General features: G+C 40.6%; 1 protein-coding gene across 2 annotated transcripts; it reads right to left on the bottom strand.

The window, feature by feature from the left end:
- Window positions 1-2,830: 2,830 nt before the first annotated feature.
- Window positions 2,831-18,679, bottom strand: LOC143863950 (putative UDP-3-O-acyl-N-acetylglucosamine deacetylase 1, mitochondrial). Of its 2 annotated transcripts, XR_013241043.1 has the most exons (8): window positions 18,526-18,679; window positions 18,089-18,385; window positions 6,985-7,191; window positions 5,994-6,095; window positions 5,810-5,874; window positions 3,642-3,786; window positions 3,264-3,510; window positions 2,831-3,161 (listed from the first exon to the last, which is right to left on the bottom strand). XR_013241043.1 is itself a non-coding variant. In XM_077374751.1 (7 exons), exons 1-7 carry the CDS (start codon window positions 18,592-18,594, stop codon window positions 3,457-3,459), a joined length of 939 nt encoding a protein of 312 aa, XP_077230866.1. In that variant the 5' UTR covers window positions 18,595-18,679; the 3' UTR covers window positions 2,831-3,456. The 2 variants fall into 2 exon arrangements, 1 of the variants encoding a protein (XP_077230866.1); XM_077374751.1 differs by having other exon boundaries at window positions 2,831-3,510.
- Window positions 18,680-19,051: the final 372 nt, after the last annotated feature.

Below are 19,051 nucleotides of genomic sequence, written 5' to 3'. Positions count from 1 at the left end.
AAATAATAAAGGCAAGATGAGTTTGTGCAATTACCAAAACAAGGTAGTGCCATTATTAATACCCGACTTAAAATTGGTTTTTTTTTTCCCGTGTTTCAGGAGCTTTCCATGGTCCCACAAACCCACCTCTCAAGTCTCACTCTCACCTGCCCATCTATCACAGATTCACAATATTGCCCCCCCACCCCCTCCCAAAAAAAATAATTTCATTTGAGTAATTTTTCGTAGTTGAGAAATATATCCTCAGTACGTGCCAGAAGAATTCGACTACAGACATTGATCATTGATGGGTCCCACATGAGGACACGTGTGTACAACTGGAACCACTGATCAGGCTTAAGATCAAGGGGAAAGGCCGCTGGACTTGCATTCCCGATTTAATTAGGGCAGTGATAAATTCACCCCGTATCTTTCAAAATGGACAGTACAGCTCACACCATAGGATGATTCAAACCGTCCGTTTGATGGACCACAACATAGATAGGTTGTGCCCCAAAAATCATTTTTATAGGATGATCCCAGCTGTCCTATCTATAGAAGTTTCCATAATGTGAGTCTCTCCTTAGATCGGATGGTTAGAATCATCCTCTGGTAATGATTTTTAAGGTCCAACCTCTTTACGTTGTGGCCCATCAAATGGACGGTTTGGAACATTGGATATCCCTTTGGTTTGGGCTGTACAGTCCATTTTGAAACATAGGGAACGGGGTGAATTCATCCCTGCCCTTTAATTAAGAGGCATGATCATGTCCAAGTGGCACATGTGGGACCCAAGGTGGCTGCTTACCATTTTGATGCAACAAGAACAAGGTAAGGGGAGGGGGGGGGTGTGAAAATATCATCTCCCCTTTTATATCCAGCTGTATCTTTTTTGCCTCGAAGTGCAGTAGGTGCTCTAACTTTTGCTAGCAAAATTGATAGATTACCTGTTGGCAGGTCAACTGACTCAAATCCCACGCCAGTGTGAAAGGTCACGAGAGAAAAATCTCCCTATTCTCGTGAAAAGATTAGTTTCCAGACTTTTTTAAAGTGTGGGAAAGGAGCTCGTGAGTTGTGTTACGGCAATATGGCCTTGTTGTGTGTGAGAATTTTCTACAGTGAAGGAGCATTTAAACTTACTAAGTTGGATACAGCTCATATATATTCCAATTCCCACGGCAGAAGAAAGAATCTCTCACCCACCTTGGGAAAAAAATGTCCCACACGTACGCAATCAATGAGTTTGGCAAAGAAAGGTTCTTCTCTTTTCTTGGGTTGATCATGATTCATGACCAGTTGAATAGTCCTCTGGCTGTTTCCATGTATGGGACAAATTTTATTGGATTTTTTATTGATTTCCCTCATTTTTCATATAATATTTTGCTAGGATTTTATGTTCTATGGAAAATTTTATTTGTAATTTATTTTCCCACCAACCAAACAGGCTCATCACATTTGATTTGGATTGTCGGAATAAGGAATCGGAATCAACTTAATAATCTGATTCCTATTACGATTCCACTATAAAGGGAATGCAAAAAGGAAATTAAAAATAAACCCATTAATTTAAAATTTCTAATAAGATTTTCATTCTAATGGGGCGGAATGAATACCGCCTCTTGGGGTGGGAAACAGATTAATTCCATCATTATTTTCCCCTTTCATTCCGACCCGAAGCTATTTCCATCCTTCTGATTCTGTTCATTTTTTTTTTTAATGCAGAATCGAGACGTTTTCTTTTAAAATAATTTTGAAAACCCCAAAAATTGGAATTCTAATTTTGTGAACCTGAAACCTAGATGATTACCAAAACCAGGCATGTTTATTTATGAAAAACCCATTATTGAGTTCATGATTAAACACAATTTTGGGTTCAATATCATTCAAGATTTTACCAATTGGTTCGCCCGATTATTCCCAAATCTGAACTCTATAACTATAGCTTTGGATGGATGTGGGTTGACAATCAAATGAACAACATTGAAGAAAAAAAGGAAATTAAGTTTAATTATAAATGTAGAAGAGCTTGAACACAATTTATAAACTCACACAACTCATTGCTAGAAAATTTTGACAAGGTATGTTTATTTTGTTGTTGCTAGATCAACTTCCAGATGCAGCTTAAATAGAGGCCCCTGTTTCTCAAATTTGGATCCAAATTAGTTACAGATAAGAACATACTTCCATTTTCATAAGCATGTAATTTCTTTTCAATTACATGAGCTTAACAAAAGGCTGCTGATGTTTTGATTTGGAAAATTTCAATAGGATTCCCAGGGTCTACAAGTTTTTGGAACCTACATATGAACTTATCTATTGACAAGAGGCCCATCCTCCCAGACTAGTGCAACGATGAGCTTAACAACAGTCTGCAGTTAAGCCATCTTGCTAGCCATAGATCATTTATTTAGAAACTTCAGTAATCACAGTGAATCCTTTATATGAAACACATGATTATCTGTGCTGATAACAAGGCAATGAGCCAATTTTAATAGCCAAGGATAGCAACAAGTCAAACATATCTATAACACATATTCCAACAAATCAAACCCATTAAAATGCCTCATAAATGCATACTACAAAGGCCTTTTAAACACCGAAATTTTGTCAAACAGTTGGCCAGCAATACCTTTTAAACACCGAAATTTTGTCAAATAGTTGGCCAGCAATACTATTTCTACATATCAATGGAGATTCAAAGATCACCCTGAGAGGACTTAATGGCTTTTAAGACAAAGGACTTTTAAAACACCACTTCTTCCTTGGGCTCTTAATGCCTTCTAAAACAAAGGACTTTCAATACACGTTCCCAAGATGATGGCTTAAACGTATAGAACTGAAATTAAGAGGAAATGCTCAACAGCTGTGATGAATCTATTCTCTCAATGCTTCAATTCTTGGAGTAAAACTACAGCTAAGGGAAAGTAAAATACAGTGCGGCAATGTAAAGATAAATTATGACATGTTTTGAATTGGTTTTGATACACTTTCTTTGGACGCAGTCATCTCTTTATATAGATTTCTATCACAAACTGTTTATTGCAGATACTTGGAGCGTTAACTTCCACTTTGAATTTTGAATAAAACATGTCACAACTGCTTGTAACTTCCACTATAAATTTTGAATTAGAAAGGTCACCATATTTGAAAATAACCACCACCATTCATCTATTCGCGGCTAACTGCTCAATAAATTCAAAAGCAGGTGTAAACAGGGAGTGATATCATGCTGAAAAAAGGTACAAACCAAGAGAGATACAACAGCGAAGGCATGATTCTAGTACCTGTGTATATGCATACCAATCAATGAAGCTTCCTTTTCAACGTGAAAATGTGTGATAAAAAAATAACCTAAACGTTCACATCCTAAGAATTTTGGTGCGAGGTTCAACTGTGGTTGTTAGATAAGCACGGGGCTGGAGACAACAACCTACACATGTTTGGGATGCCCTTCTTGGAGTTGTGAACCAAATCCTTTCAATGTGAATCTGAAAGAAGTCTTACAAGTTCGGTGTGCAGTGAATGGCCGCCCTGTATCATAGTTCAGTTAGCATAGATTGAGTTTCTATTTCCTCCATGTTTCGTTAAGTAATAAATAGTCATCAATGATGAATCTTTTCTTTAAAAATCGGCAATGTAAAACTTAGTGAATTCAATCAAACCTTATAAGCAATTATATGTGCAACTGGAAGCCCTTGATTACCACTTCGAGCAAAAAGAGAGAGGTCCCCAATGAGATCTAAAACCTTGTGACGGCAAGCTTCATCATCGTAACGCAGTGGTGGGTTTAACCAACCTGTACTGGCACTGCAGATTACAAATAAGAGTTAGGAAAAGGAACTAAAACGACACTAATTGAGAATTAGAGTCACAAATCAATCTCTTAACGGTCTAAGATACATGTATTGATGTATGCACACATAGTGGGTGGGGGTGTGTGTGGCACCTCTCATTTATCTTAAACTTTTCTCATTGGCTGTACAGTAAGTTCCCAATGAGCTGTAAGAACCAAAGAAAGAGAATAAAACAAATAGTGCATGGATCTATTAGAACCTATGAAGCACGGGTACTTTAAAAAAGCGCTCGTACCCGTATCGGGTGCGTATCCGGTACGGGTACACTAGGGTACGTTCCTGGTACGCACCCAAATGTGGGTTTTTTAAAAATTCCAATTTTGGGACTTGGGTGCATGTCAGGTGCGTTTGGGGTGCACACCCCGACGCACCCGACTCGTTTCACTTGTTTTTTTTTTACTTAAGTTACAGGGGGCTGTGGGGGGTTAAATAAGACATACAATGTAATGGGTGGGTTGTGTTCCCCAAACCTATTTTGTTCAAAGGTATTTACCTCCGGCTCTCCCTCCCTCTCTCTCACAAAGGTATTTATCTCTCTCTCACCCTCCCTCTCTACAACTCTCTCTCTACTGCTTTCTCTTTCTCCCATTTTTTTTTCTTTTTTCCTGAGATTATGCCAACTGATTGTGTTCCCCAAACCTATTTTGTCCAATAATAGGTTTAGGGTTAACAATCAGTTATCATAGACTCATAATCTCCAAACTTAGGCCCTGCTCGTTTGAGATTTTGGCAACTAATCATCAGCCTCAAACCTGTTTAGGGATAACAATCAGTTGTCATAATCTATAAATAGGTTTTGGGAGAACAATCAGTTGTCAAAATCTGAAACGAACAGGGCCTTAAACCCTAGATCTTTACTATTTTACATGGGATTTGCTAGGCAATTTTGGGATTTGCTAGTCCCTTAATAAATTTTACTGCTGTATATGGGATTTGCTAGGCAATTTTGCAAAAAACCATGTCGCGGCTCATTTTCTCAGGAGAGAACATACACATCAGATAAATTAAATGAATAGGAAAAAATATGCGGCTAGTTGGTTGTTCTCTTGTGAAAAAGTGAGCTACAAAATGGCTTTATGTAATTTTGTTCCCTTGTTAGGTACTTGTTTGTTTGTATTTTCATTGTTTGAGATTGTAGCTACCAATTGAGAGCCCAGAACTGATTATTGATTGCTCTCCTATTATATATAATTAAATATTAAAATATATTATTATATTCAGCGTACCCGAACGTACCCGCACCCAGGTTTTTTGGAAAATCGCGTACCCGTGTCGTACCCGCACCCCGTGCTTCTTAGATTAGAACAATTGCACGTGTGTATGTGTGTGTGAGAAACACAAACAGTATCAAAGCAATGCACTAAATTATGTTTAGCTTTTCTTTGATGTTTCATGTTTTTACTTCTTTCTCAATTTTTGATCGTTGAAGAAAGAAACCATACTACTTCCTGAGCCCCGTAACAAAGAAAAAAAGAATACCATCGAGAATTGCCACAGGAAAAGCACACTGAATCACAGCATGGGGATACTACTGCCTTGTGCCAAAAAATCCTAAAGAACGTTTAGGGGGTTTAGATATACTTCTAACTCCCGGGAAATTAGAAGGCAGAACACATCAACCAAACAGAATCCGTTTCTTGCCATATGGGCCCAAGACTCTCATGGGAGAAACTCGTCCATTGAGAGAACTAACAATGGGTCATGAGGCAACCAAGACCTGCCTTGGTACCAGGATATCACAATGATTTATTTATCCATCAAGATACTGATTTTATTATGTCATTGGACATTGAAATAGGACTTGCTCCCTTTAAAAGAAGACGTATATTGAAGAGAAACACTGAGCTTGACAGCTTGTCTTTCGTGCTCATACTCTTCTTCCTCAAAATGGTCTGATTCAAGTAGGGTGTAAAAGACCAGAAAATGGAAAAGAGAAGTATCCATCCATTGTCCTATACCAGGAATCAGCCACTAACCTGCAAACTATGGCATTTTCCATTGATCCTCCTTGAATGAGTCCAGCCTTGAGCAATTTGTCAGCCTGAAAGTATGAACTACCCATTACAAGAGCTTCATAAATTTGCAAGTAGATATAGTTATACGTGAAAAACAGCAATTACGAATAGCAATCCAGTAATATGTCATCAAGTTGAAGTGAACCTCCTCATAAATGCAAAATGTTCTAGAAGAAGCAATTTCCTTCACATAGACGGAGGCATCCATAGCGAAACAAGAGAACCACTGGCAACCAATTGCAGGCACCTGCAACAAATAATCTATCAGTATATGACCAGGTAACCGTACGCCACATGTTATCCATACTTCCTAAATTCATCCTTTCCATTATTATCTCAAATGTAAGGATGGGGGGTTGTGTCAATCTAATACTCTTTTCAAACCAATAAACCCAAAATTATGAAAAAAATTTGGCACCATGTTCCAGTACAAGGAAAGGCATAGAGGTAAAACATTGAATAGAAACTCGCAAGAGTAACAAATCAACATATCAATACATCGACTCATGTAGAGCACTTAAGAATTCAATTCTTTTGGAAAATATGATAACCAAAACATATCTCCTACTACAATAAAATAACATTTCTTTGACCTTTGACATTTGCCAAGGAAGCATCAGGCATTCTAGTTGTTACGATATTGGCCTACATCAAATGTCCATGCCCAACATGTTTTGGGCACGTGGAGTTATGTACATTTAGACTGTATGAGAAGTGTTCATAGAGATGACTACATTTGGACAGTTTGCAGACACCTCACTTCTGCTAGGAATCATACACCGATCCAACAATTTGTTTCTACAAAAAATTTCCCCTTTCCTCATTCATTCTGTTTAGACAAATAAGACTAAACATTATCACTAATTTTCCTTTAATACTTTACAGGATTTATCTCATGTTAGGACAGAGACAGAAAGGAACTACTGCCTGGCATACAAGGAATAGATGACAAAGCACATTAATTTTCAAAAGCAAGATCATGGGGCAAGTTTACTAAAGAGATTATTGTGGAGTTACAGTTGCCAAGTAATATAAATGTTGAGGCACATTAATTTTCAAATTCCTATATAATGCACTGTGGAGTTAAATACTTAAAAAACTTATAACAAAATAACAGAAAAAGAACATTAGTTTACCTTTGGAAAGTTTATTCCATAAGTGATGTGAACTTTTGAAGAGGGGAAGGCGGCTATGAAAGAATCCTTCCTCCAAACATGCACATGTTCATGAAGAAAAGGTGCCAATTTATCCATGTTATTGCCACTACAATCCTTCGCGTCGCACAAACCAACCTCTTTTATTACCTCCACCCATTCGCTTGCCGATCCATCTAACAAAGGAACCTGTATCACAATCATGGTTTTAAATTTCGACCGAAATTTGAAATTTCGGTGAGGACCGAAACGAAAAGGTACCGAAACCGAAATTTCTATTAAAATAATAATTTTTTTATTGCGTAAACTAATTTCGAACGAAATTACCGAAATTTCGCTTGAAATTTCATTCCTGAAATCCGGGATTCTATGTGTCAATACCAAATTTCATCCGAAATTTCAGGATTTCGGCTGAAATTTCGGTTTCGGATAACTCCAAAATTTTAGCCGAAACCGAAATTTAAAACCATGATCACAATTCTCAATTAACTATTGCACATTTAAACATTATCCCGGATATTTTTTTTTGAATGATGAACATCATCCCTGATGTTATCATCTACATGGAAAAACAAGAACGAAGAAGTTTTCAACATAAACATGTGATCAACTTGCATTACAAGGAAAAAGATAGTAATGATTCTACCAAAAAAAAAAAAACAGTAACAAAGAAGAGAACATCGAACTGACTAACAGAATGGATCACTTACATAACTCCAACCACCGTGGAGAGAAGAGGCAGCAAACCACTTTCAGAGTATTTCAAAACAAGAACAAAATTAAAGCACTTTAAATAAACAATTTAAAAGGAAAAAAGGAAACAAAAATAATAATCATCGAATAATCATACGAAATTTGTGGCCCTGTTGCTGTTTTCCCATCTGGATGTGACACATTATAGTGATCAGCTATATGTTGAGCTAGTGATTGCTACTAGTACAGCATTGTGTCTGGTGGATCATAAGGTGCCATGGCCCCATCTCTTCATCATGTATGCTTATGAACGGACTGACCGATATATATGGTGAACCACCAAATGGGAATGCGACGGGAGAAAAATGGAACGATCAGACAATATTCATCATAAAATTAGTGAAATACAGGTATGACAATCCCAGAGGGGGGGTGAATTGGCTAATTAGAAATTTTAGGCTTAATTAATGAAAGATTAAAAATTAATCTTCTAATTAAGCACTAATTAATCTAACCCTTGTTCAAAAATGATTTATCAATAGAAGCTAAGGTTTACATATTCTAATCATGCACATTTACTAACCCTGCCTCAAATGGATATCATAATGCAATTAGGGTTTATAACATTTAACTCAAGTGCATTTACTAACCCTTCTTCAATTAAAACATAAGCATAAGTAAGGTTAGAGATTACCAATCACCACACGTGCAAGAAAGAGAAGGAAAGAGATAGAGGAGACAAGGCACACCACAATGAGGACACCAAGATTTATAGTGGTTCGGTCACAACTTGACCTACTCCACTCTTCCAAGTTTGGCTCCTTGGGTACTCCACTATGGTGAGATTTCAAGCCTAATCTCGAAGCTCTTACAATAAGCTTTTCCATTCTCAAGGACCAAAGCGAAGCCCGTCTGCACGAAGCCTTCGGCGAGGGGACAAACCCTCATATGCCGTCTTCACCTTTCTTTGACCGAAGAAGAGACCCTCGTCTTCACCTTTGTTCACGGGCCGAAGAGAAGACCCTCTTCTTCACAATTCTTTCCGGGCCGAAGAGAAGACCCTCACATGAAGAACAAATAAAATGTAAAACACTCAATGCCTCTTAATAGGCGGATTACAACTTTGTAAGCTCACAATCACTCCCAAGAAATAGCAAAAGAAAAGCCCTATGGAGTGCCTCTTGATAACATGTAGAAATGGAAGATCAAAGAGGTTTTTAGCTTTTGAAATAAAAATGTTGAAGCTCAAAGAGAAATGGGATTTGATCTTTCTCTAATGTTCAAAAGCTTGTAGAGATAGGTTTTAATCATGTATATATAGTGTATTTGAAAATATGACCGTTTGGGGTAAAACTATAAATTATTGGCTTGAAAAAGTCAAGCAGAAAACGCCCCAACGGCTAGTTTGCTCGACCGCGGCGGTCGTCCGCCCCTATCGAGAGCCCTATTCTATTTTCAAATTTCTTACCGTCGCGGTCGACCGGCCACATGGCGGTCGCCCGGCGAGGGCTAACTGTTTGCTCAAAAATTTGGCTCATAAAACCTATCCTGATCGACCGACCCACGACGGTCGCCCGCCCTAGACCAAATTGGATTGCTTCTGTAGAAACAGAAGCGCATCCGCGGTCGCCCGGATCATCCCGATTGATCGGCCCGATAAAATTCGTGATGGGCTGGATTTCCAGGTTCCATCATGCGGTCGCCCGGAGTAGCCAGGTCGACCGGCCCTGAGTGAAATTCCATTTTTAACTTTAAAATCCTAGGGCTTTTGGGCTATAGTCTTTGGGCTTAAGTCCAAAGTTTTCAAACACATTTTTGGGTGTGTTGATGGTTTTCAAATATGTAAAATGTTAAGTATAAAAACCATTTGAAAACCTTTTGAAAGTGCATTTAAACATAAAATCAAGAGGACTCCAAATACATTCTAAAAATAAGAACCTTGAGTCTTCTTGGAATGTCATGGCTCCTTTGCACTTTCTTGGACTTCTTCAGCTTGGGCGAACATCTTGTCCTTGTCTTGGCTCTTGTGACTTGTCCTCCAATCTTCAATGCATGTTGATGTATGTTAGAGATCTACATGATGATGGTTGAGAGATAGAAAAAGGGGAGAAGAAGTATGAGAGAGAAAGAGAGTAAGAGACATAGAGAGAAATTATGGAGGGAGAAAAAAGAAACGTCAATGAGAGAGAGAGAGAGTACGTTCTCAAAAGCTCTCTCTCCCCAATACATATATTATATTAATATGTATATGGAAAAGACCAAGATGCCCTTGCTTGGGCGTCAGTACATTTAACACTCCCCCTCAAGCTGGAATGTATATATCATACATTCCAAGCTTGTTACAAAAATCTTTCAATTTGGCACATCCCAATGGTTTGGTAAACATATCTGCAAGTTGATCTTCGAATCAGGTAAACGTTGTGCAAATCTCACCACTCTGAATTCAATGACGAATGAAGTGACAATCAACTTCAATATGCTTGGTTCGTTCATGAAACACTGGATTCGTTGCAATATGAATTGCCGCTCTATTGTCACAATACAACTTCGCTAGAGATGTCGATGCGAACCCAATCTCTGATAAGAATGAGCGAAGCCATATTAGCTCCCCACTCGTATATGACATAGGTCTATACTCAGCTTCTGCACTTGACTTGGATACAACTTCTTGTTTTTTACTTCTCCACGACACCAGATTACCTCCGACAAATGTGCAATATCATGTCGTTGATCTCCTATCAGCATGAGATCCTGCCCAATCTGCATCACTGAATCCTTCTACCTTTTCATGTCCATATTTTCTGAAGCATAGACCCTTGTCTGGTGTACCCTTTAAATATTTGATGATTTGAATGATAGCGGCCCAGTGGGAGGTACGTGGAGCACTCATAAAGCGACTAACCATACCAACTGCAAATTATATGTCTGGGCGGGTGACAGTCAAATAGATTAGTTTCCCAACCCATCTCCTATATCGACCAGGGTCATTCAGCAACTCTCCTTGATCAGGAAGAAGTTTAACATTTGGATCCATAGGGGTACCCTTTAAATATTTGATGATCTGAATGATAGCGGCCCAGTGGGAGGTACGTGGAGCACTCATAAAGCGACTAACCATACCAACTGCAAATTATATGTCTGGGCGGGTGACAGTCAAATAGATTAGTTTCCCAACCAATCTCCTATATCGACCAGGGTCATTCAGCAACTCTCCTTGATCAGGAAGAAGTTTAACATTTGGATCCATAGGGATAGCCGCAGGTTTCACCCTCATTAAGCCTGTCTCCTCTAAAAGGTCCAATACATATTTCCTTTGTGACAATGAGAGACCAACCTCAATACCAAGAAAATATCTGAGCTGACCCAAATCTTTAGTAGAAAATTCACCCTGGAGGAAGGACTTCAGATTGTGTATGCCAGACTTGTCATCTCCTGTAATTACAATGTCATCAACATAGACTATTAGGAGAATATATCCAGAACTAGATTTGTAACTGAACACAGAATGATCAACAGCAAACTGCTTCAACCCAAAACGCAAAACCGCACCACTAAATCGTCCAAACCAAGCCCTGGGAGACTGCATGAGTCCATAAATCGTCTTCTGAAAACGGCATACTGATGAGAGCATCTCCCTCTTAGCAACATACCCAGGAGGTTGCTCCATATAAACTTCTTCAGACAGATCGCCGTGAAGAAATGCATTTTTTACATCAAATTGATACAGAGGCCAACCATGATTTACTGCCAGAGAGATCAATACACGAACCGATGGAATCTTAGCCACTGGGGAAAACGTCTCCTGATAATCGACACCGAACGTTTGAGTGTATCCTTTAGCGACAAGGCGGGCTTTGAGACGCTCAATAGACCCATCTGGAAGGTACTTAATGGCAAATACCCAGCGACACCCAACAGTCTGTGCACCAGGAGGAAGGGAACTAGCCGCCAAGTTTTATTTGAGTGAAGGGCCCCCATATCTCAGCATCCATAGCAGCCCTCCATCCCGAATGATTCAAGGCATCTGTGACAGACTTAGGCAAACTAATCGAAGACATGCTAGAAACAAAGGACTGAAACGAATGTGAGAGATGAGCATAAGAAACAAAATTAGATATAGGATGAGCAACACTACGAGATCTAGTACGGGACGCAATTGGTGAATCTGATGGTGGAGAACAAGTACCTGAAGGCTGACAATCCGACTGCGGAAGAGGATCAGTAGGCGGAGATGGCGCTTCTTCAATCGTAGAATGAACAACCTGGCGAGGTCCCTGACTATAAGTTTGCAGTTCAGAACCCTTAGAAGCCACAGAGGACCCGTTGGCATATCAGGAACAGCCACAGGGGCTGGTAGGGGAGGACCCATCAAAATAGGAACATGCAGGTTAGTGATGTCAGCAGGTAATGGAGAGCCTGTGGAAGACAAATAACGCTGGTCCTCAAAGAATGTGTCATCCGCAGCATATGTCTTCCTAAGGCTAGGACTATAACATTATAGCCTTTTTGGGTATGAGAGTAACCTAAGAAGAGGCACTTTTCAGCTTTGGGTTCCAACTTGTCAAGCCCTGGAGACAGATTATGAACAAAGCATGTACATCCAAAGACACAGGGCACTAATGGAAATGGGTCACCGAGAGGATACAAGACTGAAAAAGGCGTGTTCCCAGATAAAGTTGAAGAAGGAAGACGATTACCTAGGAAGCATGCCGTGAAGACTGCATCACCCCAATGAATTTTAGGGACTTTCATCTGAAACATAAGTGTACGAGTCATATCCAATAAATTACGAAGTTTTCTTTCAGCCACACCATTTTGTTGTGATGTGTGAGCACAGGATGACTGATGAATAATACCACGGGAGGAAAGAAAATCATGAAAGTCATTAGATACAGAGAAATATTCCTAGTATTATCAGTACGTAAACAATTAATAGAACATTTAAACTGGTTGATTACTTCAAATAAAAGTGACGAAATGCATTAAACACTTGAGAACTATCTTTAAGTAAAAACAACCATGTGGCTCTCGAATAATCATCAACAAAGATAATAAAATATTTGTGTCCATTTAATGACGTAGTTCTAGCTGGACCCCAAACATCAGAATGAATAAGTTCAAATGGACGAGACACTCTACTACTAAGGCGATAAGGGAAGGACACACGATGGTGTTTCCCTAACTCACACGACTCGCAATGAAAAGATGGAACAGGCTCCGAAACAAAAAGAAGATTTCATAAGCGTATCCGCAGGAGGGTGTCCCAGACGACAATCCCATTGATAGGCATCCACAGAGGAACAAAGAGCTACACCAGCACCGGCCTGGTCAAGGTAGTAAAGACCGTCAATCTCATGGCCCACCCCAATCCTCGTTCCAGTCTTCATGTCCTGAAAAATGCAATAAGAATAAAAAAAATAAACAGTACAATTCATTGATTTTGTTAATTGGTGAACAGATAACAAATTAACAGGAAAGGACGGAACATAAAGAACGGAAGACAATTGAAGACTTGTCGAGATAGAGACTGCACCCATCCTAGAAACAGGGGATGTAGTCCCATCTACCAATGTAACAGTACGAGGACCCATAGAAATGAGAGGTTGGAGAGAAGAAAGAATTGTAGGATTACCAGCCATATGGTGGGATGCTCCTGAATCAATGAGCCATGTACCAGAAGAAGAACCAGATAGAAAACAGGAGGGACTACCTTTATGGGCAAACGTGGCTACTGGCTCTTTTCCTTTATCCTGAAGATGAAGAAGCTCCTCATATTTCGCACGAGGGATCACAAGGGACCCAGATGTAGATGGAGCCACAAAAGAAAAAATACCATCAGAAGCAGCAGCAGAGGCATTCGCAGGCCTGTATGGACAAAGCTCAGGATGTAAATCGTAACAATAATCAACAGTATGGCCATCCAACAGACAGTGAGTGCAATGTCGACCCCCACGACCACGGCCGCCACCATCTCTGCCCCCCCCTGACTCACGACCACCACCACGGCTACGGCCACGACCACGCCAACCACCATCATGGCCGCGCCCAAAGCGACCACCACCACTGCTACGATCACCCCTACCATATGAAACATGAGCAGATCCATCTACTAGAGGTTCATCAGAATGAGGTACCCGCATACGTTGGACACGGGAGAAGGCATCTGCGAGTGTGGGAGGCGAACCAGAACTAACAAGTTGCTGACGGATCTGGAGATAGTCAGGGCCCAAAGAATCAAGAAATCGAACTACCCGCATCTCTTCCTGACGCTTTTTGAGAACCTCATGATCAACAGTAAAGGGCAACAATAAGTCAAGCTCCGGACAGAGTGCAAGGTAATCACTGTAGTGGGATCCTACAGGTTTGTCTTCTCGCTCAAGTCTAAACCAATCTGAAAAACGAACACAACTACGAGTCAGATTATCCACTCCTGAATACATTATAGCCACATGCTCCCAGATTTCCTTTGAAGACTGCAGATACATCATAGACGAAGCAATATGGGGTTCCATACAACCCCATAAAAAAGAGCGAACCACGGCATCATCCTCACGCCACTGATCATATGTTGAGTCAGTACGAATCGGATGAGAGCGCTCCAAAAAACTGATTTTTCTACGGCCAAGTAGATGAGTGTAGACTGCCATCATCCACGGGGGGTAATTTGTCCCATCCAGTTTTATTGAAGTCATCTGAAGGGGAGGCTCAACATGAGAATAGCTAGACTGAGCAGTATACGACGAAGAACGACCCTCAGCAACCTTGAGAGTCGTAAGTTGCTGAGCGGAGGGCTCCACAGGATCCATAACAACAGCCGACAAACAGAACAACCAACAAGTATACTCCAATCACCACCGAAAAATAAATAAATCGAAAACCTCCACAAGGCACTCAACAACCTATTGCAATGCCACAGTAGCCCTAACAACAGACACAACGAGGTAACAATACTTCAGCCAACAAACACAAGAAGGCGATCACCTACAATAACCACCACAGCACCCCCACGACGAAACGACCAAAGAGAGGCTACAACACACGTGGCCAACCATCCACAAGTAAATCACCACGATTGTGCCAACACAACCACCGACAATACAAGCAACAGATGAACCATCTAACCTCATCAAACCACCACCAACAATAACTATGGTGCTGATTTAGATCATGGATAACGGAGCAAGCCACAAATACCACAAACCACAAGTTTCATAATAAAGAGATAAGATATGATTTAGATCATGCATAAAGGGGATGTAAGGATCGGAATCACCAACGAGAAAGAAAGACAAGAAGGAATTAGTGTAGGGTTTGGAGAAAAAGAACCGAAGGTGCTGATTTTTTAATAGGACAAAAACTAGGGTTTTGTGAATAAGATAAAAGAATAAAAAAAACTTGGGGAAATGATTGGGCGAAATGAAGATGATGGGGTATGGGATTTTTGGTTAAAGTTTGGTGGAAACTCCAAACGGTTAGGGCTGAAATAAAAAAACCCAATGAAAAATTGAAAAAAAAAAAGGAGGCACAAAGAAGAATAAGGATCTTTATTGTTGATTTGGATCTCTCATACCAATCGCTCTGATACCATGTTAGAGATCTACATGATGATGGTTGAGAGATTGAAAGAGGGGAGAAGAAGTATGAGAGAGAGAGAGAGAGTAAGAGACAGAGAGAGAGAAATTATGGAGGGAGAAAAAAGAGACGTCAATGAAAGAGAGAGAGAGAGAGAGAGTACGTTCTCAAAAGCTCTCTCTCCCCAATACACATATTATATTAATATGTATATGGAAAAGACCAAGATGCCCTTGCTTGGGCGTCAGTACATTTAACAAGATACATGAGGTGTCACCATGGCATGTTCAACTCCAAGCTCCTTCTTAACACTTGCTTAGGAACATGTGAGACCTTCATGTTGAGCTTCTTGACTTGAGCATCTTCAAATGAAGATGACTCCAATGTAGGTGCAAGCTCTTGGTTCCTTTGATCCTTGATCCACAAGTCATGTGTTGTGAAGAGTTGTGTAATGGCGATTATGACATGAAATTCCTGTATACAACACAACACCTCAAAGTAACACATCAGTCCATAAATGCTAATCAATTTGGTTTGCTAGCATCAAAACAAGAAGGTAAGGTGAATGATTAACCCATGGGAACCCTTGGGCTTACAATTAGTGCAATTTTCACCTTTTGAATGTGAATCATTACTCATTTTTCACTGCACCATGTTAGCCACCCATTTCCACTATAATAATTGGATGGCTAGGCTCGCCTATCTCCATCATTTCAGGGCAATGGCCCATCAGCATGGTGGCCCACAAGATCGATCAGTTACACAGGGCAGAGACAGGAATAGGCCCCAAGCCACAATGAATTGAGGCTCTAATCGAGCCAAGATAGCAGTATAATGTTACGTGCCTAGATGGGTGATGGTGCCGAAATCTGTTTCTCTGATCCAAGGGTTGGTAGAGCTCCAATATGTGATATGCACCCACAGAGAAAGTGTTAGGGGTCCCGGAGCTTTGTCCCCGAAGCCACTCCGACGCTTAAGTCAGATATCGATACCACAGTTAAAGCTAAATGACAGAAAGAATAAGCGAGAGGTTATTTGAGAGTTCTCAAGGTTGAAGATGAAGTAGTGGTCCAAAAAAAAGGGATCCTTGTGCCTTCGGGCGTGGGGGCTTTTATAAGGAAAGGAGCTCGCATATCATGGTTCGGTGTGAGTGCCACGTGCCATGGTCTTGCTGGTGGAGGGGTGACGATTGCATTACACTATATGGAAAGTCTCTTTTTGCCTTTACCCATGGCGTGTATCAGTGAAGCGATGGATAGGGACACGAGGGCTAGCCCGCATGCCATTGTCATGTGTTAAGAGTCTTAAGACCACACGGGGGAACTTCCCGGTTTTATCCCTAACACTGGGTCTTGCTTGGGATGGAATAAATTAGTGTAGATTTTGTAATTTATGGACTTTACGCTCTCAAAATCCCAATCCTCCCCAAGCGATGGCCACCTGAGAGAGATCTGATCTTGTGTCTGAATCTACCGTTGTACTCAGGGATCGGTCTGAACACTACAAACTTCCATGATCGTCGAATCAATGAATGAGATAATCGAGGAGGCATAACTTATATTGATCGAGATCAAATTTACCTCACATTAAAATAGAATTTCCGCGATGGGATGGTAGTGATCCGATTCGGCTGGGTATCCCGAGCGGAACAATATTTCCTATTCCATCAAACGACGGAGGATCCTAGGATAACAATCGCTTTCATCAATCTCAAGGGTGATGCTACCCAATGGTATGATTGGATTGAAGCAACCTGCCATGGAGTTCCTACTTGGAATCGTTTCAGCCCTCTGGGTATGAAGATGTTCATGGCAAGCTAGCAAAAATACGGCAAATGACAACTATCTTGGAATATCAATGACACTTTGAACAACTCTCAAACTGAGCCAGAGACTAGTTAGTACATGGGTGTTGTGGAAAGAGTGTAATGCGCGGGTCTTTAAATGATTCACAAAGAGATCACTTTTCCTCTCCAAATAAAGTGATAGCCATCATAATATCCTGGGTGAGGATTCTTCCATGTTTTAGATTTGTAGTGACCATGATTTCTAGTGAAAAAAAAATATTTGTACTGACCATGATTTATGGTGTGGGTGAAAGGAAATATGTCATGATTACCTAACGTTGTACAATATTTGTTGCTTACTGCTACCGGCTTCTTGAAATTGAACTTTGATGGGTCCAATATGGGGAACCCAGCACCATCTAGCATAGGGGGAGTGTTGAAGGACAAGCATGGAGCGGTGAGATAGGCATTTGCAGGTTCCATAGAGCATGGAGACGCAAATGAAGCGGAGGTGCATGCAATCCACCGAGGTATAAAGCTTCTCAAGCATGAAGACTTGAATGAAGTGGTGGTGGAGGGGGACTCACTTAATGTGATCATCTAGCTCAGAGGCTTCCACTCCTATCCATGGAGGTTTGTTACTTATTTTGACGGGATACATGATAGGGTGGGCCCTCTTACATTTCCTTCCTTCATGTTAGGCATTCAACCAATGGAGTGGCGAACAGATTAGCTAGAGAGGTTGTCTCCTGGGAGGGAGTGGTGCTGTATGATTTCCTCCCCCTAATTAGCTCTTTCCCCTACCCCTACAGGGAAGCCTATTGTATTTCTTTTATGTTCCTCTCTTTGTATTGATCCCCTCGGTCTCTGTTTTTTTTTTAATGAAATCTAATGTAGATGCCCTATGGCTATTCAAACACAACATATTTGTGCAAAATAGCACAGGAAATTTTAAAAAAAAAACAGTAAAATTTTACCCATTTCAGCAAACATAATCAAATCCTATAAATGAAAAAAAAATGCAGAAACCCTAACCTCATCTCCACCAACAATCTCGATTCCACAATTATCGACGCCAATTGCCTCAAGAGCTGAAAGCAAATGCTCCACAGTCCGAACCCTAGCTCCATCTCTAGAAAGCGTAGTACAAAGAGCCGATTCCGTTACGAAATCCACCGTAGCCAGAATCCTCGTCCGGCAATCCCCGGAGACGAAGAATCGGCCATCTCCCGCCATTGCCGGAAAAAGTTTTGCGGTCGTCCGAGCACCGGAATGTAGTGCCGTTCCCGATCTTGAAATCTCGGCTGCTAGGGTTTTCTGGACCGTCCCGGTCTGCAATCGAAATAAAATTAAAAAAATGGGTGGAAATATCATTACAAAAGCTGAATCTTTTCAGTCTTTTGATTTTCTCTGCAGTTGGACGGAAAAAAAAAAGGAATAAAATATGGGGAGATGCAGAGGGTGATATTTACAGATTTCCATGAGATTTTGGAGTGGGAGACGTGATTTCGAATGGAGCTGAAGAAGCGTGGGAAAGGCATGTTGTACGGACCGGTTTAGAGAGAGAGAGAGAGAGGGGTTGGGGCCAGATTACTAGTGGGTTTAACTAGGTTGAAAAATACTGGACTGTACGGCCACACACAATATAACTAGGTTGAGGTACTACCATGTTTTGATAATGAGGCTGGCTTTGTCTTTTCTCTTTAAGTGGCTGCTAAGAGCTTTATTGGAAATTGTAATAGGCTTTTGAGGAGTTTTTATACTGTGCCCGGCTGTCAAGTCTCATGAGGGTGGTACGGTACCCTTGATGTTTAAAAGGCTACTGTTGGATTAAACATGGGACTTGACGGTGGGGCTTCATATCCACTTGACGGTGAGATTTACACATCAGCATTACTCTTTTACCATTAACCCCTTTGCTGATATCTAACATCTATCCTATGAGAAATATCAATGACAATTACAAAAAAAAAATTACCAAGAAGAGGTAAAGACATA

Source organism: Tasmannia lanceolata, unplaced genomic scaffold (genome assembly GCF_043159265.1).
Source record: "Tasmannia lanceolata isolate RefF3 unplaced genomic scaffold, GAP_Taslan_0.1 ptg000044l, whole genome shotgun sequence".
In the NCBI taxonomy this organism is placed as follows: domain Eukaryota; kingdom Viridiplantae; phylum Streptophyta; class Magnoliopsida; order Canellales; family Winteraceae; genus Tasmannia; species Tasmannia lanceolata.
This window is presented reverse-complemented; position numbering and strand designations above follow the sequence as displayed.

Coding starts and splice junctions, on each gene's coding strand:
- LOC143863950 (XM_077374751.1), bottom strand. CDS start 18,594: ATGCCTTTCCCACGCTTCTTCAGCTCCATTCGAAATCACGTCTCCCAC. Junction 18,386..18,525: donor CCAAAATCTCATGGAAATCT/GTAAATATCACC, acceptor TTTCGATTGCAG/ACCGGGACGGTCCAGAAAAC. Junction 3,787..5,809: donor GAAAATGCCATAGTTTGCAG/GTTAGTGGCTGA, acceptor TGTAATCTGCAG/TGCCAGTACAGGTTGGTTAA.